The sequence below is a fragment of the Panthera leo genome, chromosome E3 (assembly GCF_018350215.1).
Source record: "Panthera leo isolate Ple1 chromosome E3, P.leo_Ple1_pat1.1, whole genome shotgun sequence".
Taxonomy (NCBI): domain Eukaryota; kingdom Metazoa; phylum Chordata; class Mammalia; order Carnivora; family Felidae; genus Panthera; species Panthera leo.
This window is the reverse complement of record NC_056694.1, coordinates 4934755-4962523: the sequence shown is the minus strand read 5'-3', so window position 1 is coordinate 4962523 and position 27769 is coordinate 4934755. Positions and strand designations below refer to the sequence as shown.

Here is a 27769-nt window from a genome sequence, read left to right as displayed (position 1 = left end):
AGGTCCCCAGAAAACAAGCTACGGGACGGAAGTGATGACGCTGGTATCTCATTGCCCCAAGTGCCATTTGAACCCAGCACCCAGGGTGAGGCAGGTGCGGGAGTGTGGTGGATGGGAGGGGAGCTCTGGGCGGCAGGGTAGACGTTTACTGTCTGTCCTAACGTCCTTGGCAAAGAGGTCAGAGGCCACAGCTGCCCTGGTCTGCCTCTCTGGACTCCATGTCCCAAGGACTCAGAGACTGGCTGTGGGTGCAACTGGTAGATCCTACAGCCCCCCAAACTGCAAGAACAGGGGGAGAGAGCATCCAAAGGAGCCCAAGATCCTGGGACCAAGGGACCGGCACAAACAGATGCTCCCTGGGGTGTGCCTGGCTGGCATCTGGAGCGACATCCCTGGCCTAGTGTTTCATGACCACTGTGGCTGTGACGGTGGCCAGGGTGGTGGCCCGCGGTTCTGAAACCGCAAGCTGCAGGCTGTTTTGCAGCCAGTTCCCCGTGGCCACCTCCCCTCTGCCCGTGCTACTGTGCCTCACAACCTTGGTGGGGCCGTGGCTCTGAGAGGGTCCTGTATCCGTCCAGCCCTGCACTCTCTTCAGCCTCCCAGCAGCCCCCAGAGTCCGCAGGCCCAGCAATTTCTGCAGTCGCAAGGTCCCGGGCACTCCATCAGTCTATGCTGCTGAGCCTGGTGATAAGCTCTCCAGAGCTGCTCATGACCTGCCCTACAATTCCAGCACTAGGAAGGTCCTCAGGGAGGAGCCTCAAAAACTGGGATCTGAGAAGAGCAAGTAGGTTCAGAACAAGGTAATCCTGTCTGCACTTCAAGGGTACAGAAGGCGCCAGAGGAGCCCCAAGTCAAGCTCCAGCTCCTTCTGCAAGAGGCACCCGAAAACACAGAGCCAATGGGGGCAAGCCCAGGCCAGCGACTAGTAAGAGAAAATGGAGCAAAAGCTCGAGTCAAAGAGAGCATTTATTCGGGAGAAACCAGACCCAGAGGCAGAGGAGGAAGACACAGAAGCCGACCTCGTACAAGGCAGGGGAGGCATCACCGTCCATGTGGCGTGGACGCTGAGACTACAACGATGGGTCCACAAGCTGGGGGACCACCAAGGACCGCTGGCAGCCGCCACAGGCTGGGAGGGAGGCACAGAGCAGACCCTCCGTCAGAGCTTCTGAAAGGAACCGACCTGCCCACACCCGGACCTCACACTTCTGGCCTCTGGGACTGTGAGACACCGCATTTCTATTGTTTTAAGCCACCAAGTCTGTGGCCATTTATTCTAGCAGCCCAGGACCCGAATACAGTAGGCCAATACTAATAAATGTCCTAGTATTATTAGGTAATATGAATGTTTCAAAATACTATTTAGAAAATCAAACAGTAGGGGGCGCCTGGGTGGCTCAGTCGGTTAAGTGGCCGACTTCAGCTCAGGTCATGATCTTGCGGTCCGTGAGTTCAAACCCCGCGTCGGGCTCTGTGCTGACAGCTCAGAGCCCAGAGCCTGTTTCAGATTCTGTGTCTCCCTCTCTCTGACCCTCCCCCGTTCATGCTCTGTCTCTCCCTGTCTCAAAAATAAATAAATGTTAAAAAAAAAATTTAAAAAAAAAAATCAAACAGTAGAATCTACTGAAGGCGGGGGGTGGGGGACCATTCAACCCATTACACCTACCCCATCTCTCCCTATTTCCTTATTTTCAACCTGGGCACTATCTGCTCTCAACGTGGGTCTCAATCAGAACATGCCTGGACTTTACTGTTGTTTTCCTTTTAACCTAATGTGAAGGTGCTTGTAAGAGGTCACGGGGCCAAATCAAACTTCTGGGGCTTATGGATTTGATACACTCGTTCCTGAGCCTTCACTTATGCTGTGTATTTGTGATGTCTTTTCAGCCTTCTGTTGAATTCAAGTTTTCTGTATTCAATTTTTCCGAGTAATTCAGAAATCCTACCTTATCCCTGTTTTTGGTGGTTCCTCTTAAAATTTTACTTTAAACTCACATTCAGCTGTGAACATCTAGAACACCTTGGCCAGCGTTTACTTCCCTCCTTCCCTTCTCCCTTGCTACATATATACAGTTGACCCTCAAACAATGCAGGGGTTAGGGGCTCCAACACTCCACAGAGTCAAAAGTCTGCATAAATCTTTTTTAAAAAAGAGTTTTAGGGGCACCTGGGTGGCTCAGTCAGTTAAGCTGCTGACTTCGGCTCAGGTCATGATCTCACAGTTCATGGGTTCGAGCCCTGTGTCGGGCTCTGTGCTGACAGCTCGGAGCCTGGAGCCTGCTTCTGATTCTGTGTGTGTGTCTCTCTCTCTCTCGCTCTCTCTCTCTCTGCCCTTCCCCTGCTCATGATCTGTCTCTCTCCCTCTCTCTCAAAAAATTAAATAAACATTTAAAAAAATTAAAAAGATTTTTTTAAACATTTATTTTTGAGAGAGAGAGACAGAGTGTGAGCTGGGGAAGGGCAGAGAGAGAGAGGAAGACACAGAAACGGAAGCAGGCTCCAGGCTCTGAGCTGTCAGCACAGAGCCTGATGCACAGCTCAAACTCACGAGCCGTGAGATCATGACCTGAACCGAAGGTGGATGCTTAACTGAGCTGCCCAGGCGCCCCTGCAAGTAACTTTTAAATTAAAAAAAAAATTGTACTGCTTATTTTTTGAGAGAGAGAAAAAATGTGCATGGGGAGGGGCAGAGAGAGAGGGAGACAGAGAACCCGAAGTAGGTTCCACACTGTCCGTGCAAAGCCCAACACGGGGCTCAAACCCATGAACCGTGAGATCATGACCTGAGCTGAAGTCGGATACTCAACTGACTGAACGAACCAGGAGGACCGTAACTTTGGACTCCCCGAAAACCCAACTACTAAAAGCCTACTGTTGACCAGAAACCTTACCGATAACATAAGCAGTCAATTAACCCATTTTATACCTTATATACATTATGTACTATATTCCTACAATAGTATCACAAGGTTACGATACCATAATAACAGTCTTAGCATAGTTAGCTGGAAAAAAGAAAATGTCACTGAGAAATTCATGGGGAGAAAATACATTCACAGTGCTGAACTGTACGTATTGAAAACAAAAATCCAGGTGTTAACTGGACCCTTGCACTCAAACCCGTGCTGTTAAGGGTGAACCGTATGGAGATAATCTAGGCCTTTAGTATGAAAATACTCCTTCACCAATCTCTCACTTAGACTTAACTGAACGTTTGCTGGCTTCTCTGCGTCTGTCCCGCTTGGTCCTGCAGCTGCTCTTGGATTCGTGTTTTTTTCCAGGTGCACTGCTCCCAGAAGGTCTTTGCGGTTACTTTCACGAGTCCTTGCGTATCTGAAGTGTCCTCACTGGTCTCCTCATGGGCAACAGTCTTGATACACGGAATTCTAGGTTTTAAGTCCCGTCTCCTCCCTGCTGTCTTTTATCCAGTGTTGCTGTTGTGATTCCTTTCTTCTTAATCTGGTCTTTCGTCCCTGGAAAGCCAGTGATTTTCTCTTTATCCACAAGTTTCCTGGCATTTTACTTGACATTTCTATGTACAAGTTTTTTAAACCTTTATCCTGCTTGGCCTACAGTGAGCCCTTTAAATTTGAGGGTTTTATCTTAATCTAGTTCAGAAATATTCCAGTATTTCTTTGAAATACATATTCCACTCTGGCTTCTGTTCTCTCCTCCTGGGACTTCTGCTCGATGAAAGCGGGGCTGCCCGACATGCTCCCCAATCTTGCGGACCTGCCCAGAGCTCCGGAGAGAACCACGTAGCGCCACGGCCCAGCCTGCCCATGGCCCCGTCCCTGCTCCGTGCCACAGGTTTCTAAGGGTGTCATTCTTCACTCAACAGTCAGCTGAGTGTCCGACTTTGGCTCAGGTCACGATCTCATGGTTCGGGGGTTTGAGCCCATGTCAGGCTTTGCGGAGATGGCGGAGATCTTTTCCACAACTCCGTTTTTGCACTGAGGACAAGCAACATGCTATCATCTCTGATGCGATGTATGATACACAAAACTGCCCTACTTTGAACATTTCCATGTTGGTTCTGTTCCTGGAGTTTCACGTCTCTCTCACGAGGTCAAGCAGCTTGTACATTTGGTGATTCCTGGTTACGCGTTCACCTTTGTACCGAAGGTTCTCCGGTGGCCAAACCGAACGCCATTGGTTTCCGGAGTGGGTGACGGGCCCAGGGGGGTGCTCAGAAACTGGTCTCTGGGAGTCGGGGTTTCTCCTCCTCGGTGAGGCCAGACGAGAAGAGACGCCTGCTCTCCCACCTGGGGGCGCACGTCACCGCCTGGCGCAAATGCAGCCTGGGCAAACAGTCTGGACGTCCCCTCTATGGTCCCAGGACCCACCCCTGCCGCCCAAGGGAGCCGAACCCGACACGGCTCTCCTTTCCCAGAGCAATTTTTCCTGAGTATACTTTGGACTACTGTTCATCTTTTGTCTTTCTGGGTTCCCTCAACTTCTAGTCCACTGGGTGAACTCGTGCTTGTTATAGATTTATACGTTATATTTTTAAAGGCATCTCTAGGAAACTGCGAATAAAAGACAGAGGCTGGCGAATGTCTCCAGCTTCCTTGACTGAATCAACTTCTCCTCTTACCGAATGTTTGTGTCTCCCAAAAATTCCAATCTTGAAGCTTTAACCCCCCCCCCCAGTGATGGTGTCAGGAAGTGGGGCCTCTGGGAGGCAATTAGAGTTAGACGACGTCATCTGAGCAAGGCTCTGACCTGATGGAACTGGTGCCCTTGTAAGAAGAGACACCAGGGAGCTCTCTCCTGCTTTTTCTCCACCATGTGAGGACACAGTGAGGAGGCGGCCGTCTGAAGTCAGGAGAAGAGCTCTCACCAGAACCTGGCCGTGCTGGCATCCTGATCCGATTTCCAACATCCAGACTGTGAAAATGTCTATCGCGTAAGCCACCAGTCTACAGTATTTTGTTATGGCGGCCCAAGCCGACTCAGTGGACTCAGGAAAGTGCCATAATCAGCTACCAAACCAGGGAACTTTGATAATTTTTCCCCGCAAAAGACCACATATAGACTAAATTTGCCATCTGCCTTTACTGAGCAACATAATAAGTTGTTGGACAGAACCCATGATGAATATTTTAAAAATCCTTCAGGTGGAGAGGTATGTACACAAAATGAAGCCTGTAGAGCAACTCGCCACAGCCAAAGCAAAGCAGGTGAGCACCCCTCCGTGGACGTGGACAGATCCACACGGCTGACCAGGGCTCTGGGACCTCCCAGCTGGGCTCAGGGCTACCTACAAACCAACCCCAGAGTCCTGCAGGAGCTAAGTGCAGTGGTTATGGGCCCGAGTCTCAAGTGGATTCCTTGCTCAAGACACTAGGCAAGTCTCAGTGGCTCTGTGCCTCACTTTCCCCAACTGTGAAACAGGAATTAAAAATGGAACCTACCCCATAAGGTTAAGTATACTAATTCAGTGCTGTGCTAGACAGTTCCTGACACGTGGCAAGTTCAATCTACGTCTGCCCTTATTACTGTAACTCTGATTCCCGGTACACGTAGAACAAGGACACAGGCAAGAACCTGACAGAACTCCTGCAGAGTGGCAGCACCACTAAAAAAATAAGCATATTTGGGGCGCCTGGGTGGCTCAGTCGGTCAAGCGTCGGACTTCAGCTCAGGTCATGGTCTCGCAGTCCGTGAGTTCGAGCCCCGCGTCAGGCTCTGTGCTGACAGCTTGGAGCCTGGAGGCTCCTTCGGATTCTGTGTCTACCCACCCCCCCTTCTCTACCCTCCCCGACTCGTGCTCTGTCTCTGTCTCAAAAATAAATAAACATTAAATAAATAAATTAAATAAACAAGCGTATTTGCGGGCGCCTGGGTGGCCTGTCAGTTAAGGGTCCAACTCCTGATTTCAGCTCAGGTCATGATCTCACGGTTCCTGAGTTCGAGCTCCTCATCAGGCTCCACGCTGACAGTGCAGAGGCTGCTTGGGATTCTTGCTTTCTCAAAATAAACAAACTTAAAAAAAATAATAATAAGTGTATTTGTATGTCCTTTGTGCAGAGGACCTGAATTCATCCATGAACATATTGCCATGCTATCATGTGCTATAACTTAGAACAAGTGATGTATCTCTCAAGATGTTTCCACTGCTTACCAAATCTGATTAAGTCAACTCTGTAAACCCAACTAACTCCTAAGGGAAAAAACAAAACTGCTTGTAACTCCAAACCTCAAGTCATTACCAAATTCACAAAATCATTCCCATTGACAATTTCATTTCACCCTCAGAGACAAGCAGCTTTGTGTTGAAGGTTTCATCTTCTTCAGGCGTTTTCCTAGAAAATCCAACTTGAGGAAAGACCAGGTAGTGGCTTAAACCAGGAGAGTTCCTCAGTCTCAGGCAGACATCTTCTGTCTCGAAGGTGAATGGAAGGAATCAAGTCCTCTGAGGTGAACGATTGAACACCCACCCCCCTCTCCAGACCCAACACACCAGCTGCAGCCCTGCCCACTGGCTGACCAAGCACCCCCCACCCCCACCCCGGGCTTCAGGCTGTACGTCAGCAGGAAGACCCCCACCTCTCAGCCTGGCCCCAGTGAGGCCCACACACGCTGGCCACTCCCAGGAGGCCCGTCCTCACCCTGAGCCTCACGCGCAAAGAAAGGTCTTTGGGTCCAGACACCAGGTCAATGGGCACTTTTGCTTCCCCCCAACTCACTAGCAGCCCCTTCGTGATAAAAATTTAACATCACTCAGTATTTTTATGAGGGTATGACCACCTTTGTCCAGAAGGAGAGAACCATTAAAATGGATAAATCGCTCAATCTCTTGCAGGCCAGAAAACTAGAATGTCTGCTTACCTTTTTGGGATCCATGTTGAATTTCTTCCTCCCCATAGCTATCTGCTTGTTCCTCTGGGTAGTTTTGCTACACATTTGAGACAGTTGAGAAATCATCAGCTGACGTTTACACCAAGTGCAAAAGGGAACACAATCTCCTCTGGTACTTCCGCTGCAGAAAACCACCCAGACACCCCCAGCCCTCCATCTGCCCACTCCACCCACCCCCCACCTCCCTATCTCCCCGTCCCCTCCCCCCCTCCCCCCCCCCCATCGCAGAAGCAGCACACAAGGCTGCCGGGCTCTTTTCTACATTTGATTACTTCTTCAGAAAAAGCTAATAACGAGTAAGAAACAGCAACTTAAGGAAAGCATAGTTCCCTTCTGTACAGAAAGGCTGCTTCTTTGGAGGTTAATGTGGAAGGGCCTGTGCTTCCCCGGGAAGGGAGAGGAGAGAAGGACCCCAACTCCTCCGCGGAAAGAAGGAAGGGGTGAGGGGAAGAGAGCAGAGCAATCAACCACCTCACAAGGGCTGCCCCACTTCAGGATCCCAACTTTACAGCCCCTGCTGTGGCCCCACCCTGGAGGCTGTGGCCCAGCCATGGAGGCTGTAATCTCTGCCCCTGCTGTATCTGTGGCCCTGTCCCTGCGGTGGTCACCACAGCTGGAAACCAAGAAAAGAGGTTGGCTACTGGGCAGTGTGACACCAACTGTTTACCTTTCTTCCACTGAAGTTAGATTGTCAATCTCCGTCATAACTTCAGCAATTTCGTATTTCAGCCTCTGCAAAAACAGAAGAAAGAAATTGGAGGGCGGGGGTCTTTACCTTCCCCTCCTAGACTCAGAGAAATCTTAGCCTTCGGACACAAGCTGCCCCGAGGCCCCATCCAGACATCACAGGTCTGGAAACATCAGTACTTTCTTTTTTTTTTTTTATTAAAAAAAAAATTTTTTTTTAACGTTTTTTTTTATTCATTTATGAGACAGAGAGAGACAGAGCATGAATGGGGGAGGGTCAGAGAGAGGGAGACACAGAATCTGAAACAGGCTCTGGGCTCTGAGCTGTCAGCACAGGGGCCCGATGCGGGGCTCGAACTCACGGACCGCGAGATCGTGACCTGAGCCGAAGTCGGCGCTCAACCGACTGAGCCACCCAGGCGCCCCAAACATCAGTACTTTCTATCCATGCGGAGAGAGAGCCTCTGGGCGGGTGCAGCCCCAGCTCTGGAGAAAACACACTATCATCCATCCGCTCATCAAGGACAAGCAGGGAGGGGTCACCCAGGCAGATTCTAGAGTATCTGTGTACAAAATCCAGAAGCGACACTGGGGAGGACGTCACAGGTGTGGCAAGACACAAGAGCAAAGGGAAGTGGTGAGTCCTCAGCTCACTCCCTGCAGCTCTTCAACTCCTCCCCCGGCCCCGGGGCTGCCTCAGCTCTTGCGAAGAGGAGGGAGAAGGTGCAGCTTAGACGTGCAGAGACCAGTATCAGGCCCCTAACCGCCAGTCGCAGGGTGATGTCCACCACTCTGCCCGACACAGAGCACCATGGACAGAGCCCAGGAGGTGACAGCAGAAATCACCTGTGGCACTTGGATACGTCAAGAACAGCAGAGGGGACAGGCTCCCCTGTCCCTCCATGTGGCTCTGCCACTTACTGGCTGAGAGGCTGTTGGCAGCCCTCTTAACCTCTCTGGGCCTCGATGTTCTCAACTCAAAAATGAGGTCATTAGGGGTGCCCAGGTGGTTCAGCCGGTTAAGTGTCCGACTCTTGATTTTGGCTCAGGTCACGATCTCGTGATCTCACAGTTTGTGAGTGTGAGCCCCACATCAGGATTCACACTAACAGCACGGAGCCTGCTTGGGATTCCCTTTTTCCCTCTCTCTCTCTCTGCCCCTCCCCCACTCGCTCTGTCTCTTAAAAATAAACTTATAGGGGCGCCTGGGTGGCGCAGTCGGTTATGCGTCCGACTTCAGCCAGGTCACGATCTCGCGGTCCGTGAGTTCGAGCCCCGCGTCAGGCTCTGGGCTGATGGCTCGGAGCCTGGAGCCTGTTTCCGATTCTGTGTCTCCCTCTCTCTCTGCCCCTCCCCCGTTCATGCTCTGTCTCTCTCTGTCCCAAAAATAAATAAAAAACGTTGAAAAAAAAATTTTTTTTAATTAATAAATAAATAAACTTATAAAAACATTTTTTTTTTAATTAGGTCATTAGAGCTACATAAGGTTCCACAGGCACTATCATTATTCATGTCCAAATAGGACCATGAACCTTAAGATACATTCTTATTCCTCAACCAAAGCACCCATTCTGGGATACGGTGGTTTTTACAAGAAGGAAGGGTAACCTCGCAAGATACAGTTCCACAGATTATCTTCCAAATACAGAGAAATTTTTATTTGGAATACCATTCTTTTCTTCACCAAGGAAGTTCAGACTTCAAACATGGGCTCCTAGGAAGGAGCTGCTTTGGGGACACGCTTGCTCTTGCAGCAAGTGGCCTGTGAGGCCACATTTATTTTGGCGTCACCAAGATCAAGAAGCTTCTCCGAGAAGGGCCCTGTGTCTGAGTAACTTCCTCGAGGAAGCCCCAAGTGGAAGCAGCTCTGGCCTCCCGGATCACTTCTGCCGCGGCCCCAGACGCTCTGAGGCTGAGGCTACGGTCTGGCCCCTCTGCTCCTCCTGCGGGGCCCGCTCTCCCTGTGCTCCGAGCACACACACGTGGCAAGTATGGCGTCTGCCCGCGTCTTGTCGCCCTGCTGCCACCAGCTCAGTGGCGGCACATTGACTCATTCAGTCAAAGGGCGTCTGCATGCCAAAAATGTGACAGAATGTTCTAGATGCCGGGGATGTTGGCAAACGAAATAGGGGCTTATTCAATCTGAAAGAGCGGTGAATCTGTCGACTGCTGCCACTGTTCAGAAGTGCCCTTTCATGACTCTGGAGTCACGTGTCGCTTGCTGCTGACTCCAGTTCCGTGGTGTCTGCATTTGCACCCCCGAGTCCACGCGGCCCAGAAATCACCACCTCTGCCTGACTGACTTGGGTAACTCTTTCCCTGTCTCTTCACATATTAGGATACAGACACGCAACATACCCAGGTTTTACACTTTCATGAAGCTACGTGATCATTTTACCTAAAAGCAAAAACTAAGGGGAATTTTGGGTTGTGGCCTTTTTTTTTCTTTCTTTCTTTTTTTTTTTACCTCAATGTCATCAATAAGTTCCTTTTTTCTTCGACGAATGTCTAAAAGTTCTTCTCTCTCTTCCAGTGAGAGGTCTTCAGGCACTGGAAGACAAAAAAATCAAATTAAACAATGAAACTACCACCACTCTGGAGCACAAGTTGACAATACCTCGTCCGGGTGAAGACGGGCATGTGAACAAGCCAGCAGGGCCTGTAAGCAGGTAGGTGGGCATCTATCCCCAAGAGAACCCCACCATATACACCCCATGTAAGATACTCATAGCAGCATTGCCTGTAACAGAAAACCCACCCAAATATCCACTGATAATGAATAAACGGTGGTATATTTAGAAAGAAGAATCCTATGCAACAATAAAAAATGGCTGAACTCAGCCTACCAACACAGGTGCGCTTCAGAAGACGGTGCTGAGAAAGCAAGCTGCAGAGCGTACACGGGCCTGTTTGTAGAGGCTGAAAATCGAGCACGTGCTTCATAAACGTCCTGCAGACATGCCGTGTATGTCCGGCAGAACAGGCACACACAGGAATGACAGACACCAAGTTCCTGATAACGGTTCCTTCTGAGAAGGCTGGGTGGCAGGAAATACATTCCAGAACGGCAGAGAGAAGTGGGTGGAGGGCGGCCAGTACATGGGTAATTGAAGTTTTTAAATTATTATTATTGGCAGAGAGTTGTTCATAATATCTTCTTCTTAATGATTAACCTCCCCCATTCCTGCTACGTCTCTTTTCTTTAATTGTGTGGCAACTGGTGTCTCATTAAGCTTTTCAAAGAGCTTTTGATTTTTTTTTTTTTATTTAAAAAAAAATTTTTTTTTTCAACGTTTTTTATTTATTTTTGGGACAGAGAGAGACAGAGCATGAACGGGGGAGGGGCAGAGAGAGAGGGAGACACAGAATCGGAAACAGGCTCCAGGCTCCGAGCCATCAGCCCAGAGCCTGACGCGGGGCTCGAACTCACGGACCGCGAGATCGTGACCTGGCTGAAGTCGGACGCTTAACCGACTGCGCCACCCAGGCGCCCCGAGCTTTTGATTTTTAATACTCCTCTACTGTGCATTTAATTCCTATTTCATTAATTTGTTTAAAGAAACAAAAGGTTAAGAATCTGATTAAATAGCAAGAGAGCGTGTAGAGCTTCTACAAACAGATTAAGAGAATACAGTCATGGTGCAGAGGCAGACATGCTGACCAATGCACCCGAAGACTGTAGCCAGAAAAGTACCCCCAGACAGGGGCACCTGGTGGCTCAGTTTGTTAAGCGTCCACTCTTGACTTGTGCTCAGGTCATGATCTCACAGTCTGTGAGTTCAAGCCCAGAGTCAGGGCTCTGGGCTGACTTCAAGGAGCCTGCCTGAGATATTCATTCTCTCTCTCTCTCTCTCTCTCTCTCTCTTTCTCTCCCTCCCTCCCTCCCTCCCTCTCTCTCCCCCTCCTCTGCGCTCTTGTGTGTGCTCTCTCTCGAAATAAATAAATAAACTTAAAAAAAAAAAAAAGTGCCCCCAGACAGACAGAAACCTAACACTGCGGCTTCAAAAGACAGGGCAGACGCATTGATAAGTGACAGGTGCTATATGTGATCCATCAGTTACCCCGTATACAAAATGAAGCTGAATCCCTATTTATCATCATACAGATCCTCAACCAGCTCTGCAAGTAGAAAAAAGGCTTAACTGTGAAAGGCAACACCAAGTTTTTACAACAGGGGAGAGCATATTTACAGTTTCAGAGTAGGAAAGGATTTTTTTTTTATTTTGTTTTTAACGTTTATTTATTTTTTTGAGAGACAGAGAGAATGAGCGGGGGAGGAGCAGAGAGAGAGAAACAGACACACAGAACCTGAAGCAGGCTCCAGGCCCTGAGCTGTCAGCAGAGAGCCTGATGCGGGGCTCAAACCCACAAACTGTGAGATCATGACCTGAGCTGAAGTCGACCGCTTAACCGAATGAGTCACCCAGATGCCCCGGAAGATTTTTTTTGTAATTTTTTTTTAATGTTTATTTTTCAGAGAGAGAGAGGCAGAGACAGAGCACCAGTGGGAGGGGCAAAAAGGGACGGAGACACAGAATCCAAAACAGGCTCCAGGCTCTGAGCTGTGAGTACAGAGCCTGACGCGGGGCTCAAACCCTCAAACCCTGAGCAGAAGTCAGACGCTTAGCCACTGAGCCACCCAGGCACCCTAAGAGTAGGAAAGGATTTCTTAAACAAGACAGGGAAAAACATAAATTATGCAAACACAGATATTAATAAATTCACCATTAAAATTAAGGAGCTTTGTTCCCCCAAATTCCATACCATAAAGAGCCAGGCCACAGACTGTCAAAGAGTTGGTATCCAGAATACAGTACTTGTACAAAGAAGGGGATAAATTTTAAACCAATGCTGAGAAAATGGGCAAAAGACTTTAACAGGCACAAAACTGAAAAGGAACAGACCAATGGCTGTGTGAAAAGATGTCAACTCTTTTCTTCACTGTTGGGGAAATGCAAATTCAAATCTCAGGGCGGGACCTCTACTAACACGGTAGTAAACCTCACTGAAACTAAAGTGAGGCAATTTCTTAAAACTCAACAACCCAGGAGGACAAAGACAATGGGGAAAAGACCACGTTTTCAAAGCCAGGAGACAGACCAGACCAACAGAGACTGGCTTAACAAACGTGAGGAAGAAGAACCTTCAGCCAACAGGGAGGGAGAGCAAGGCGTCACCTGACTGACGCCAGGTCCCCAAGGGCTTGGGAACGGGCTGCAGCAAGTAAGTCTGGGGCGGGCTGAGAAGAGTGAGCTCATCAGGAACACTGGATGCGGCTGTGTGAAAGCCATGGGATCCCTTGATGTCCTCCAGCTCCACGGAGCTGTCGTCTCAGACAGAGGTGGACGAGGGACCCAGGGCACCACGCACACGAGGGCACCACACCAAAGACAAGGGATGCCAGTGGCGCTGCCACCCCCTGCCCCACCAAGTCTTCTCCCCGTGGGGCTCCCGGTCTACTGGCAGCCACCCTTTACCCACCTGCACCAGCCCACACTAGAGGGAAGAGTCTTCTCTACGGCATCGACCGGCTTTAGATGGAAAGATACTGACGTCGGGGGACTCCTAGGTATGTGTCCACCCAGCAACCAGCACACCTACGGCACCCCACGGAGAGGTCAGTCAACAAGGCCTCCTGACACACTTGGGCATTTCAATAACCTTCAGCCCTGTGCTCTCCAACTGGAGGTAACCCTCTGACACGCAAAACAGATACCAAGAAAGACGAAAAGAGCGGTTATACCTTTGCGGGGCAAGAGGTGCTGTGGGGAGGCAGGGTGATGCTCTCCTCCCCCCCGCTGCCGGCCTGCAGAACCGCGTAACTGATAAACAGAACACCCGGAAAACGTGCGTGCATGTCAGACCCACCCAACAGGGCAGCGTGGCGGAGGAGGGAAGAGGGAGAGAGGGAAAGAAAAGGAGAGAAGCCAAGAAAGCAAAAGAAGCCTGCATGGCCACTTCGGAAAACCATCTAGTGCTGTGGGTTCGTATCAAAGATGTGCCCCCAGCGATGGGCCACAACTGCACTCCTAGGTATGCGTCCTAGATAAATTCTCAGACACTGCAACTGCAGGTACGTATCGTGAGGTCAAAGAAACACACTTTGTACAAGAAAAAGAGAAGGAAAACCGGCCTAAATGCCCATCCGGGGTCTGGCTGGGTACATACACTGTGTATGCAGGTCAGAGAATCTCAACCACAGTAAAAAAAATAATAATAAATTAAAAACAGGCACAAACAGATCATCTCAGGAAAATGATATGAACATGAATGCTTTCTGCAAATTTCAAAAACAAAAACAAAAAAATTACGCCCGTGGTTTACGTGTACGAGTATATACGCAGAGAAATGATGGAGACGGAATTCAGATTCTTCTTAGGAGGAAAGACAGGGACACACGGGATACCTTGAAAGCAGGTGTCATGCTCCACAGTAATGTTCTTTTGCCAAAAGATATTCTTCTTGGTATCAAATGAAAATCTAATTTTTGAACCTTTAACGAAAACATTTTTTTAAAAGCTAGGCAGAACTCTTGGCCCTTGAGTGTCCCCACTATTTCCACAAATTAGTTACGACGACTCTGGGAATTTAGATGAAGCAGAGAAAGGCCTTTTTTATATAGGACTACACCAAGCGTACTTCAGCTCAGAAAATTCAAGGCTGCTTAATAATTAAAACAGTCAAAGGCAAAGAAGGAAAAACACTGGCCAGATCACCCAAGTAACACAAACAGATTTCTTATTTTCAGTTTTCTTCTGCTGAGTTTTCCACTGGACAGAGAGGAAAACGAGAATCTGAGGGTGTGTGGGTGGCTCAGGTGGTTGAGCGTATGACTCTCGATTTTGGCTCGGGTCATCATCCCAGGGTTGTGGGATCAAGCCCCATGTCGGGCACCACGCAGAGTGTGGAGATTCTCTCTGACTCACACTCTGTCTCTCCCCCTGACCTCCATCGTACTCTGGTGCTCTCTCCAAAAAAAAAAAAAAAAAAGTAAAATGTTTTTTAAAAAAACAAGACTCTGAAAGGGTTACAGCGCTCATTTAATCATCAACAGACTTTTTTTTTTTTTTTATGTTTATTTTGAGAGAGAAAGTGAGGGAAGGAGAGGGGCAGAGGGAGAAAAAGAGAGAGAGAATCCTAAGCAGGCTCCACACTGTCAGCACTGAGCTGGATGGGCGGCTCAAACCCACAAACCGTGAGATCATGACCCGAGCTGAAATCAAGAAGTCAGGCACTTAACCGAGCTGCCCAGGCGCCCTGACAGTTTCGTTTGAGAAGAGTCCACCTCCAGCCCCTCCCTCCGACCCAGAGGACGAACAGGGCAGGCTGACAGCCGAGTGACAGCTTGGTAACAAATACAAACAGAATGACCTGACGCTGGACCCAAAGCTTCTCATCACATCTTTAACAATCCTTCCCTGGAGCCCATCTTTTCATGTCCCTTTAAGTCTTCAAGGAGTTAAATAAAGTACCGACCGCTTACTTTACCAGTAGTTCCGACCAGAATTTGCCGGTCTGAGAGAAAGAAACAATTGATAAGATGGGATAAAGTGGAGAATAATGTTCTCATTCTTTAGAGCTTCACACGGTCCCATTTAGGGGCTGTAATGCTATGATGTCTGTGCTTGCCTTTGAAATACTTCTGCCAAAAAAAAAAAAGAATTGAGCAAAATGATCACGATTGTTAAACCTATTTCATATGGGTATCCATTATCCATTTCATATTCTAAGGTATGAAATCTGTGATAATAGAGAGTAAAAAAGAAAAGTCTCCGGAATTCGACAGCCAGGACCATCTCTTATGGAAGTATCCATTGGGGTATCCGGCTGGAGTATGAACAGGAAACAAGGAGATGCTCCCCGGTGCATTAAAAAGAATCAATAAAAGGAACAGAAATAGGTGATGAAATACCCTAGACCGATCTCTGCCCAGGTTCTGTCATTCATATATCTCACTGCCCCTATTATTTCCCTCGACATCCGGAATGTACAGAGAAAACCAACATTTAGCTGTGGCGCCAGCTGTTTAGGGGAAGTTTTCTCAGCATCTCTCTGCGTCCGGAACACCTCTGCAGTCCCATAATCTGACATGCAGCTGCCCTCACACGTGCACACACCATACTAAGAATGGGAGAAGCGCATTCAGAGAAGGCAAGCCCTCTTCCCGCAGCCAACACAGCCAGGGAAGGCACTCCACAGTTTGGATCCACGGCCTGACATCACCTACACACTGTCACGTTGACACTATCAGGTAAGATGACAGAGAAAAGTCCCGCAGTTGGTTTTTCTTTTTTTTTTTTTCTCTCCTAAGAAAGCTGGTACTTAATTGGAAAAGTAATACATGGTTACACACACTCCCTGCACACATAAAAGGACATATGGCAAAAATTGTTCTTTCCAGACGCAATAAAACCTGTGTTTAAAAAAAGCAAATTTAGGGGCGCCCGGGTGGCTCAGTCTGTTGAGTGTCCGACTTTGGCTCAGGTCACGATCTCATGGCTCGTGAGTTCGAGCCCTGCGTCGGGCTCTGTGCTGACAGTTCGGAGCCTGGGGCCTGCTTTGGATTCTGTGTCTCCCTTTCTCTCTGCCCCTCCCCTCCCCACACTCTGCTTCTCTCAAAAATAAACAAACATTAAAAAAAGCAAATTTGGGGGACACCAGGTGGCTCAGTAGGTTAAGCATCTGACTCTTGGTTTCACTCCGATCATCACCTCATGGTTCGTGAGTTCGAGCCCTGCATTGGGCTCTGTGCTGACCGTGCAGAGTCCACTTGGGATTCTCTCTCCCCCCCTTTCAAAATAAACTTAAAAAAAAAAAAAAGCCTTTTTTAAAAAAATACAAAAGCAAACTCACTGGAAATTACTGGTAAAAGTCAGCGAGATCACTTCGACTGAATGCTCCTATCACCAGCTTCCAAATGGAATCCCGATTTTCCGAAGACAGGCTTGAGTAAAGCCCTTCGACAGCCGGGACTCAGTTCTTCACCTGCAGAATGACGGCGGAGGCTGGAGGCACTCCTTATTCTATGATCACCTCAAGCTCCACAGGAGAATGGGTCTACGTCAGCCACAAAGCAGCAGGTGCGGTTTCAGCAGATGGAAGTGTTTTCATGAGGGAAAAGCACTGTGGAAAGAAGGCAAGGAATTCCCCGTTTCGGTGGCCAAGTGCTGCCGGTGACATTTTCCAGGGAGCACGAAGAGCAGATTCGGGGGACGCAGCCTCGGTTCGGTCCTTTCTCAGGCTCGAACCTACACGGATGGAGATCGGCAGAAGCACGGCAGCTCACGGGGGGTGAGGTCTGTGTGCTGCGGGCAGGACTCATGTATGGATCCAATTCCAGAGTGTAAGCGAGGTCTCTGCCTCCAGCCACGGTGGATAAGAAGGGCTACACTTGCCTCCTGCCCAAAATGGCTACTAAAAACGCCAGACACAACTCTATACCCTTCGTACAAAGTGTCTTTCAAAAAAGAAGGAGAGACAGACATTTCCAAACATAGAAACTTGAAAGAATTCATCACGATGCGGTCTGTGCTGTAAGAAATGTCAAAGTCCTTCAGGCAGGGGGAAAAAAACAATCCCAGATGAAAATCTGTATCTCCACAAAAGAATACAGAGTACCGTAAAACAGTGACTATGTGTGTAAACACTGTTCCCTTGAGATGGGAGTCTCTTTAAGAGATTTACTGTGACTGCTTAAAGCGAAAATAACAAAATGGGTCAGGTTAATAACATACAAAAACGTAAAACAGCACAAAGCCTGGGAGAGAAGAAATCAATGTACAGAGATTGAAGGCTCTCATCTTAGATGTAAAGGGGTTTAATATCATTTGATGGCAGAGGGATGAAGGCACAGAATATCTTAAAACCACAACTATTTAAAAACTACTGGGGGGCTCAGTGAGTTGAGCATCCAACTTCGGCTCAGGTCATGATCTTGCGGTTTGTGAGTTCAAGCCCCACATCAGGACTCTGTGCTGAGAGCACAGAGCCTGGAGCCTGCTTCAGATTCTGTCTCTCTCTCTCTCTCTCTCTCTCCCCACCTCTGCCTGTCCTCCAACTCTTTCTCTCAAAAGTAAATAAACATTTCAAAAAAAAATTTTTTTAAACTATTGGGGCACTTGGGTGGCTCAGTCGGTTAAGCATCTGATTCTTGATTCTGGCTCAGTTCACAATCTCACATTCGTGGGATCGAGCCCCAGGTCAGGCCTGGAGCTGGGTGTGAACCCTGCTGGAGATGGTTTCCCCCACTCTCCCTGCCCTACCCCCCACTCAAGTGCACCCCACACACACACTCACTCCCTCAATCAATCAATCAATACTACTAAAATAACCCACCAAAAGAGAGTATGCAGTACTGTATCAAGAACTTTAGAATCGGGGTGCCTGCGTGGCTCAGTCAGTTAAGCGTCTGACTTCAGCTCAGGTCATGATCTCACGGTTCCTGAGTTCGAGCCCCACATCAGGCTCTGTGCTAACAGCTCGGAGCCTGCACCTGCTTTGGATTCTGTGTCTCCTTCTCTCTCTGCCCCTCCCCCACTCACACTGTTTCTTTCTCTCAAAAATAAACATCCAAAAAAAAAGGTTAAAAAATAAAATATAAGCAAATGGTATCTCAGAATTATTTTCTAATTTTCAAATTATACTAACAATCTGGTTATCTAACAGATCCCAATCTACTTAGATGCAACTTATAAATTATGTCTATTGACTCCCTTACCAACTTTACACACACACACACACACACACACACACACACACACACACACACACACACATCTTCAATTAAGTTAATCAGTGGCTCTCTAACTTCTTCCAGGGGAAAATAATGTTCCCCAAATACAAATTGTGCCCAGAAACTGTCACTACATTTTAGTCACAATATGTCAAATGTGAGATAGCTAACAAATTATCCAGTGCACAAAACTGTGATAACAGGGAGGGTTCAAATAATCACATGCAGCTAACTCACAAGTGCATGTTTTTGGCTACCTAGTCCTAATCAAAAGTAATGTCACTCACCCTTAAATTTTACCTTGATTACTAATCCACACCAACATTTTTGTTAGGGTTGGGTTTCTTTGTTGTTTTTTAGCGTTTTGGTCAGCTCAGAGGTAGACCAATTCCACGGGGCACGTACAGCACGGGCAAAGCATGGGCTTGGCATCTGGTCCTGCTGATTCATTAAATGGGAAATCTGTACAGGTTGTGGTTTAGCCCACATAGACAAATACCTGCACTGTAACACTAAAGGAACAGGTTAAATTAGTACAAGTTCCTTGCTACCACCGAGGTGAGGAGATTACACAAAGAAAAAAACGAAGGCTGTGAGCTCTTAGGTAAGCTCCAGTGTCTCATCACCACGAAGAACTGCTCTCAGCGAGCTGATACAGCAGGGTTCACATGGCTAACAGGGTGGGGCACGCGTTAGCCATGCTGGGCGCTGGTCGGGTCGGGGGCAGCGGTGGCCCTCCTGCCAGGGCCGTAGAGAACTCACCCTGTGGGAAGAAAGCGAGAAGCTCGAAGCAGCCCAAGCTTCTGCACAGGGAGTGCTCTGGGTCCACCGCTCAAACCTGTGCAGACCCTCCTGTCCCGGTCACCTCCCTTCGCCCTCCATCACGCTCACCTCCGTTTGCCCCACGACACCCATTCCCTGCCCAGCCTTCTTTGGATTTGGTGAAATACCACTTTAAGACAGACAAAAACTCAAGGAGTTTGCACCAGTGCACCATCAAGAAGGGAAGTTGTCAAAGAACGGGCCTCAATCAAAAGACCCAAGACAGGGGCGCCTGGGTGGCTCACAGTCAGTTGAGCGTCTGACTTCGGCTCAGGTCATGAACTCGCGGTTCGTGGGTTTGAGCCCCACATCAAGCTCTGCCTCTGTACTGACCGCTTGCTCAGAGCCTGGAGCCTGCTTCGGATTCTGTGTCTCCTTCTCTCTCTGCCTCTCCCCCACTCACACTCTGTCTCACTCTGTTTCTCAAAAATAAATAAATGTAAAAAAAAAAAAAAAAAAAAAAAAAAAAAGACTCAAGACAGGAGAAGGGCAATGCAAGAGGGAAACCTACAGAGAAAACCTAAAGAAAAATGGACTCCATAATGTCTCAGCAAATACAAGACAGAAGCAAAACACTTCACAACAATAGCACGTAAAAGGGAAAAGAATTCGCTCTAAAGTTCTCAGCATTCTAAGAATGAGGGTACACATGATCGACTTTAGATGTGGCAAGTTAAAAATGCACTTTAACATTTCTAGGCCAAGCAAGAAAGGGATCGGAATAGAGTTAATACGCCCAAATTGGGACAGGGGAAGAAAAACTCCAACAGGAGAAAAAGAGAAAAACCCAAAAAAGACCAGAGAAGCACATAAAATCCATTAGAAATACAAAACACTTGAATTACTATATTGTATATGAGAACTTAATATAACATTGTATGTTAACTATACTGGAATTAAAATAAAATAAAAAGAAAGAAATACACAACATAAAACATGGGAGTAGAAAAGAAATCCAAATAGATTCGGGATTACTGTGGTAGAATGAAGAACAAAGCAATGATACGTGGCAGTTCCTCCTGGACAAATCAGGCCTGACCGGGGGACTTCCTCTGACCAAGAGGTAACGCTGTGTAGGGCCCAGAGCCCAGGTCCCAGGAGGTCGGGTACCTCTGTTATCTTGGAACCCTGAGACCACTGTGCTGGAGAAGCCGAGGTCAGCACCCTCGAGAATGCAATCTGTGAAAAGTGGCACACGGGGAGAGTCCCAGGCATCCCAGCAGGTGTACCCAGCTCCACTGAGGCCTCAACGAGGCCCCTGCCACGGAGTGAGGCCATCTGAGAGGAGCTCAGCCCCACTGACCTGCCAGCTGAAATGCCGCCATGTGTGTGGGCCCAGACTAGAGACGTGTCGGCAAACTTACAGAATGGTGGCACAAAATAAACCATTGTCACTTAAAGATATTTACTTAGGGATATTTTGTTACATTATGCAGCAACAAATAACTGATAGGTTTACAATGAACATAAATGGAAAAAGGACCAAGTTTAAAAACCTGGACTTAAAAAAAGAAAATCCAACTAGGGGCACCTAGGTAGCTCAGTCGGTTGGGCACCCAACTCTTAATTTCAGCTCAGGTCATGATCTCACAGTCATGGGATCAAGCCCAGCATTGGGTTCTGCACTGAGCATGCAGCCTGTTTAAGACTTTCTCTCTCCCTCCCTCTGCCCTTCTCCCCTGCTCATGCTCTCAATAAAATAAAATAATCCTACTAAATGTTCTCTACAAGAGGCACCCACAAAATAGAAGAATGCCTAATGACTTAAGGTGAAAGGGGACAATGCCGTGCCAGAGAAACCAAAGGTAAGTTGCTACTACTAAAGTAACACAGGAAATCAAAGTCACTACACAATGACATATTGTTCAATTAATTACACAACTAACAAGACTGAATTTGTATGCCACTAACAACACAGGCTCAGAATATATAAAGCAAAAATTGACATATATATAAAAATGGCACTTTTCCCAAAAGTAAAAAAAGCAAAGATACAGATTCAACTAACGTAATTCACAAGCTTGCACTAATGGAAGTAATGTACTTCAACAATTTTAAGACGCACATTTTTTCCCCACATTTTAACGTCTTTGAAATTAACTGTGACATATACAGGTCACCGCCTTATCTGTGAATATGCTTATTATTGCTAGAGGCATGACTGAACTTGATGTTTCTGTCACAGACACACAATTTAAGAACCATCTGATGAAGGGTTATTGCTTGGTTATTGCTTCAAACTTTTCACTGATACCTTATGGTAGAATCACCAATGCACAGCATAAAAACTTAGCTTTTGAAAACTTCCAAAGGTGATAAAGCAGTACCCTTCGGAGAAATGCTGTGTGACCCATGCCTTTGGTGGCACAGAGGACAGGCTGTGTAGAAAAACACAAATACTCTCTCCCTAGAGTGATTCTGAAGAGTGGGACCCTGTGAAGAAGTTTTGGGAATACCCTGACCAACTTATTTTGCTCATATTTTACTTTTTACATGTATGCACAACAGAAAAAAAGTTATAAAAATCAATGTTTAAGTAAGTTCAGGAGCGCCTGGTGGCACAGTCAGTTAAGCATATGACTCTTGATTTCGGCTCAGGTCATGATCTCAAGGTTTGTGGGATCGAGCCCCAGGTCGGGCTCCGTGCTAACAGTATGGAGCCTGCTGGCGATTCTTCTCTCTCCCTCTGTCTCTGCCCCTCCCCTGCTCACTCATACTCTCTTGCTCTCAAAATAAATAAATAAATAAACAAACAAACAAACAAAATTTAAAAACACAATCGGTATAAATGAAAAATTCTAAGTAAGAAGAAATCATGAAGTCTGGTTTAATGAGCAGCTCTTTTCTCTTTAGTGGCACACAAAATAATGCCGCATCTTACAACTGATGGAAACTGAGATTCACTTAGATCCCCACACTCGACAGCTGTATGATGCACATTCACGCTGAGTGACTGCAAACTGGTCCACTTAAAAAAAGTCAATCAATCTCAGAGGACTGGTGTGATAAACGCAACAAATTGGCTTGCTCGGCCTCTGCGGGGGACTCGCTATGAAGCAGAGGTGAGCAAGCCCAAAATGCCATTCCCGGACCCTTACACGTGGGTTGCTAAGGATGAATTAGGCTGTACTGATCTCCCAAGAGCTCCTCCTCCCGCCTCACCCGGCTGGCCAGCAAGGACGGGAACGCGGAGGGTTCTCGCCGAGGGTTCTGGGCTCCCGCTCAGGCTCCAGCTTCCTGGGGCCGGGGGATGCTGCGGGAGCAGCGGCCTCCTGAATCAGTCCCCGGGATGTACCGGGGACCCAGAGGTTCCAGGGCTCACCAGGAAGGCGTTCCTTTGGTGACTGCATTCTAGAGCCCCAGGCCGTAGCCAGGGCCCAGGGCTATATGGCAAGTGCCCAGTTGTCTGGCTTACACACTACCACTTCATGCTCCAAATCCTCGGCATGCTTTAGGGCTTCCCGCACGGACCTCTTACCGAAAAGAAAATCGGTCCCATGAAGAGCACATTCTCTGACCACAAAATAGTTAAGTTAGAAACAAAACAAAACAAACGTGTTTGGAAACTGAGAAGCACCATTCTGAAGAGCACACTGAGGGCCGCCCGGGAGGCTCAGTCGGTTGAGCGTCCGACGTCAGCTCAGGTCATGATCTCATAGTTTGTGGGTTTGAGCCCTGCATCCGGTTCTGTGCCGACAGCTCGGAGCCTGGAGCCTGCTTCCGATTCTGTGTGTGTGTGTGTGTGTGTGTGTGTGTGTGTGTGTGTGTGTGTCGGCCCCTCCCCCACTTGCGCATGCTCTCTCAAAAATAAATAGATGTTAAAAAAAGAAAACGAACACACTGGTCCAAGAAGATTTAAAGTAAATGAGAAAATTCTGAGGTGAAAATAATGAAAATACCAATGCCTGTGTGCTAGTAAACAAGCAGTTGTAACTGAAAACACGTATTTCAGAAAAAAGTTAAGTTGAAAATACGCTAAGCATTCACCTTCAGAGATTAGGAAAACAACAACAGTTTAAACCCAAAGGGGAAAATAACGCAGAGAAGAAAGTCATTTAAGAAGGGCAACGAGGCCGCTTCGACAGCTCGTCCGAAGTCTGCACCCAGCCCTACGGTCCCTCCCCGGGGACTTCCCGAGAAAGCCGGGACACGGGTCCACACTGACGGAAGGCCCACACTCACAGCAGCATCGGTCACAACGGCCAAAGCCCAGGAACAACACAGGTGCCCCTCGCGAGGTGAACGGATAACCACAGGGTGGCCCATCCACACAACAGAATGTTATTCGGCCACAGCAAGTAATGCAGCACCCGACGCAAGCTTGAGTGAAAGACACCGGGCACAAAAGGCTGCGGAGGGTAGGACTGCACTTAGCAGGTATGGCCGGAACAGGCCAAGAACGGGCACGAGCCTGTGGGACGGAAATCAGAAGAGCGGTTCATCTGGGAAGCAGGGGAGGGAGCCGAAGGAGAAGGGTGCCTCGTGCGGATTTTGATCGGGGTGGTAGTTACACAAGTGTGTGCACGCACAGATACGCGCAACAGCTTGACTTCTATGCACATCTAACATGTGAGCGCTGTATTTACCTGCCCTGAAAGTCTACTTACGGATAAGTGATCTCCTGTCATCCTCAATAAAGAGAAGGAAGAATGTCCTGCAAAAGGCACTAAAATGGCCTTCTAAGAACCTGCCACACCCTCACAGAGCCAATGCTGGTCCACCCAGGGCGACCTGAGGACAATCTGGCCTGAGGTACACACACTGCCCCTTCCTCCTTACGTGCTGTGGCTGTTACTCTGCCCCCAAATCCCCTCCCACCTTAGGCACACACATCTTTCACCCGATGAGAAAGGGAAGAATTTTTGCAAAATACAAAGATAACAGATAAAATCAGCAACAGAGTCAGCATTAGAGCAGTCATGGGAAGTTTTTAAGCTAACTGTTTTGTTTTTACACTCGCATGGTACCGTCCTCCTCCCCAGATCCGCCTCTGCCTTCATATATAAACCCTCTCTGATGACCAACGTGTCAACCCACGATTGTCACTGTTTGGTGACCACCAAGGAACCACGGGAGAGCTTCTGCAGCAGCATGCAGCTTACAGACAGTGGTAAAGGACTATTCCCTGACTCCATCCAGCAAAACTACACAGAAGAGCCACTCGGCCAGCTCTCTGGAATCCTTATCTGAGGGGTTGTGGTTGAGTCATGGACTCCAGCTCATTTCCTAGAGCAATGTCTTACACACGTGGTCTGCCACCCTCTCCATCAACATCACTTGGAGGTACTTGTCTGAAACAGGGTTCCTATCACATGCCTATCAAATCAGAACCTCTGGGTATGAAGCCTAGGGCTCTGAATTTTTTTTCACGTTTATTTTTGAGAGAGAGTGTGTGTGCACACACGTGCACGCAAGTTGGGGAGGGGCAAGGTGGAGGGGAGGAGAGGATCTGAAGCAGGCCCTGTGCTGTCAGCACAGAGTCCGATGAGGTGCTCAAACTCCCGAACTACGAAATCATGACCTGAGCCAAAGTCAGACACTTAACCGACTGAGCCACCCAGGCACCCCTAGGGCTTTGAATTTTAACAAGCATCCCAAATGATTCTGTTTAACACTGGAATTTGAGAACCACTGCTAAAAGGTGGCTACAGACATGTTAAGTCCTCAACTCGGATCCCGAATGCAATACATTAAGTACAGAGGCAACGTGATTGAGAAATTAGGAGCCTGAATTTGCAGCCAGACAACCTGTGTCTCAAAGCTTGTCTCTGCCTCTTACTAGCTGTGTCACCATCGGCAACTTACCTAACCTCTCTGTGCCTCAGTTTCCTTGCCTATGAATAGGGTAATATATATTACTATGTCCAAAAGCTAATCAAAATTCAATTCTCTTCCTGAATATTACTTGACATTTCTAAATAAATATTGAACTTTAAATCAAACCACCAAGCATTTAAAGATCTTAAAAGATACACCTTTTTTACGGATAGAAGATCATACCTTGAGATCATAAAAGCCATATATGGAAGACCCAACACTAATATCATCCTCAATGGGGGAATACTGAGAGCTTTCACCCTAAGGTCAGGAACAAGACAGGGAAGTCCACTCTCACCACCGCCATCCAACATTAGTACTTAGCCTCAGCAATCAGACAACACAAAGAAATAAAAGGCATCCAAATCAGCCAGAAGGAGGTCAAACTTTCACTCTTCGCAGATGACATGATACTCTATATGGAAAACCCAAAAGATTCCACCAAAAAACTGCTAGAACTGATCCATGAATTCAGCAAAGTTGCAGGATATAAAATCAATGCACAGAAATCAGTTGTATCCCTGCTCATCAACAATGAAGCAACAGAAAGAGAAATCAAGGAATTGATCCCATTTATTGCACCCAAAGCCGTAAAATATCTAGGAATAAATCTAACCAAAGAGGTGAAAAATCTATATGCTGAAAATTATAGAAAGCTCATGAAAGAAACTGAAGACAAAAAAAAAAAAAAAAAAAAAAAGGGAAAACTATTCCATGCTCCTGGACAGGAAGAACAAATATTGTTAAAATGTCAATACTGCCCAAAGCAATCTACATTTCAATGCAATCCCTATCAAAGTAACACCAGCATTCCTCACAGAGCTAGAACAAACAATCCCAAAATTTGTATGGAACCAGAAAAGACCCCGAATAGCCAAAGGAATCTTGAAAAAGAAAACCAAAGCAGGAGGCATCACAATCCCAGACTTCAAGCTATTCTACAAAGCTGTAATCATCAAGACAGTATGGTACTGGCCCAAGAACAGACACTCAGATCAATGGAATTGATCTCTCAGAATAGAGAACCCAGAAATGGACCCACAAATGTATGGCCAACTAATGTTTGACAAAGCAGGAAAGAATATCCAATGGAATAAAGACAGTCTCTTCAGCAAGTGGTGCTGGGAAAACTGGACAGCGACATGCAGAAGAATGAACCTGGGCCACTTTCTTACACCAGACACAAAAACAAACTCAAAATGGATGAAAGACCTAAATGTAAGACAGGGAGCCATCAGAATCCTCAAGGAGAAAGCAGGCAAAAACCTCTTTGATCTTGCCTGCAGCAATTTCTCACTCAACACGCGTCCAGAGGCAAGGGAAACAAAAGTAAAAATGAACTATTGGGACCTCATCAAGATAAAAAGCTTCTGCACAGCAAAGGAAACAATCAGCAAAAGTAAAAGGCAACTGATGGAATGAGAGAAGATAGTTGCAAACGACATATCAGATAAAGGGTTAGTATCCAAAATCTATAAAGAACTTATCAAACTCAACACCCAAAAAACAAATAATCCAGTGAAGAAATGGGCAAAAGACATGAATAGACACTTCTCCAAAGAAGACATCCAGATGGCCAACCGACACGTGAAAACATGCTCCACATCACTCATCATCAGGGAAATACAAATCAAGACCACAATAAGATACCACCTCACACCTGTCAGAATGGCTAACATGAACAACTCAGGCAACAACAGACGTTGGCGAGGATGCGGAGAAAGAGGATCTCTTTTGCATTGTTGGTGGGAATGCACGCTGGTGCAGCCACTCGGGAGAACAGTATGGAGGTTCCTCAAAAAATTAAAAATAGAACTACCTTACTATGCACCAACTGCACTACTAGATATGTATCCAAGGACACGGGTGTGCTGTTTCAAAAGGGCACATACACCCCAATGGTTATAGCAGCACTATCGACAATAGCCGAAGTCTGCAAAGAGCCCAAATGTCCCCAATAGAGTATTATTCAGCAATCAAAAAGAATGAAAATCTTGCCATCTGCAACTACGTGGATGGAACCAGAGGGTATTATGCTACGTGAAATTAGTCAGAGAAAGACAAAAATCATATGACTTCACTCATACGAGGACTTTAAGAGACAAAACAGAAGAACATAAGGGAAGGGAAACAAAAAAAATATAAAAACAGGGACGGGGACAAAACAGAAGAGACTCATAAATATGGAGGACAAACTGAGGGTTACTGGAGGGGTTGTGGGAGGAGGGATGGGCTAAATGGGTAAGGGTCACTTAGGAATCTACTCTTGAAATCATTGTTGCACTATATGCTAACTAACTTGGATAGAAATTAAAAAAATAAAATAAAAAATTTAAAGAAACACACATTTTTACCTCAATCATGAAAAAATAATGACCAATGAGATTTTCTATCCTGGATAATTAAATGATAGAGCAAAATAAACATTCTGGCATCACACCCCTGTATAATCAATGTTTTTTAACAGCCAAAAGTTGCAGTGAAGGGGGAAGAAGCTTCCCAAATACACATAAATAAAAATCGTGCAGACATTTGGCAGTTCTGCACAGAGCTAATAATCATATGCTTATAATACAATCCAACAATCATACTCCCAGGTACTGACCCAAATGGGTTGAAAACCTATGCCCACATGAAAACCTGCACACGAATGTTTGCAGCAGCTTTATTCATAATTGCCAAAACCCAGAAGCAAACAAGATGTCCTTCAGCAGGTGAAGAGATCGATTGTGGTAAATAAAAAAGACAACAGAATATTATTCAGCACTAACAGGAACCATCAAGCCATGAAAAGACATACAGGAAACTGGATGCGTATTACTGAGTGAAAGAAGCCAGTCTGAAATG

The 27769-nt window shown here is 47.1% G+C and overlaps 2 protein-coding genes across 4 annotated transcripts in view; both read right to left on the bottom strand.

Moving 5' to 3' along the window:
• CYTH3 (cytohesin 3) overlaps positions 1-27769 on the bottom strand; it is a 100019-nt gene that overhangs the window by 17059 nt on the left and 55191 nt on the right. The window contains exons 1-4 of one of the 3 annotated variants that reach the window (XM_042922516.1): positions 16405-17073; positions 10019-10101; positions 7532-7596; positions 6835-6901 (exon numbers count right to left, since the gene is read on the bottom strand). In XM_042922516.1, the coding sequence (XP_042778450.1) occupies positions 6835-6901; positions 7532-7596; positions 10019-10101; position 16405 (216 nt within the window). In that variant the 5' untranslated portion in view covers positions 16406-17073. Of the gene's footprint in view, positions 1-6834; positions 6902-7531; positions 7597-10018; positions 10102-10397; positions 10520-16404; positions 17074-27769 lie in introns of those variants that run through there. The other 2 variants (XM_042922514.1, XM_042922515.1) reach the window with 2 other exon arrangements.
• LOC122210078 (small integral membrane protein 10-like protein 2A) overlaps positions 10032-27769 on the bottom strand; it is a 149658-nt gene continuing 131920 nt past the window's right edge. Inside the window, exon 3 of the mRNA XM_042922532.1 lies at positions 10032-10101. Coding sequence (XP_042778466.1) covers positions 10095-10101 — 7 coding nt within the window. The 3' untranslated portion in view covers positions 10032-10094. The remainder of the gene's footprint in view (positions 10102-27769) is intronic.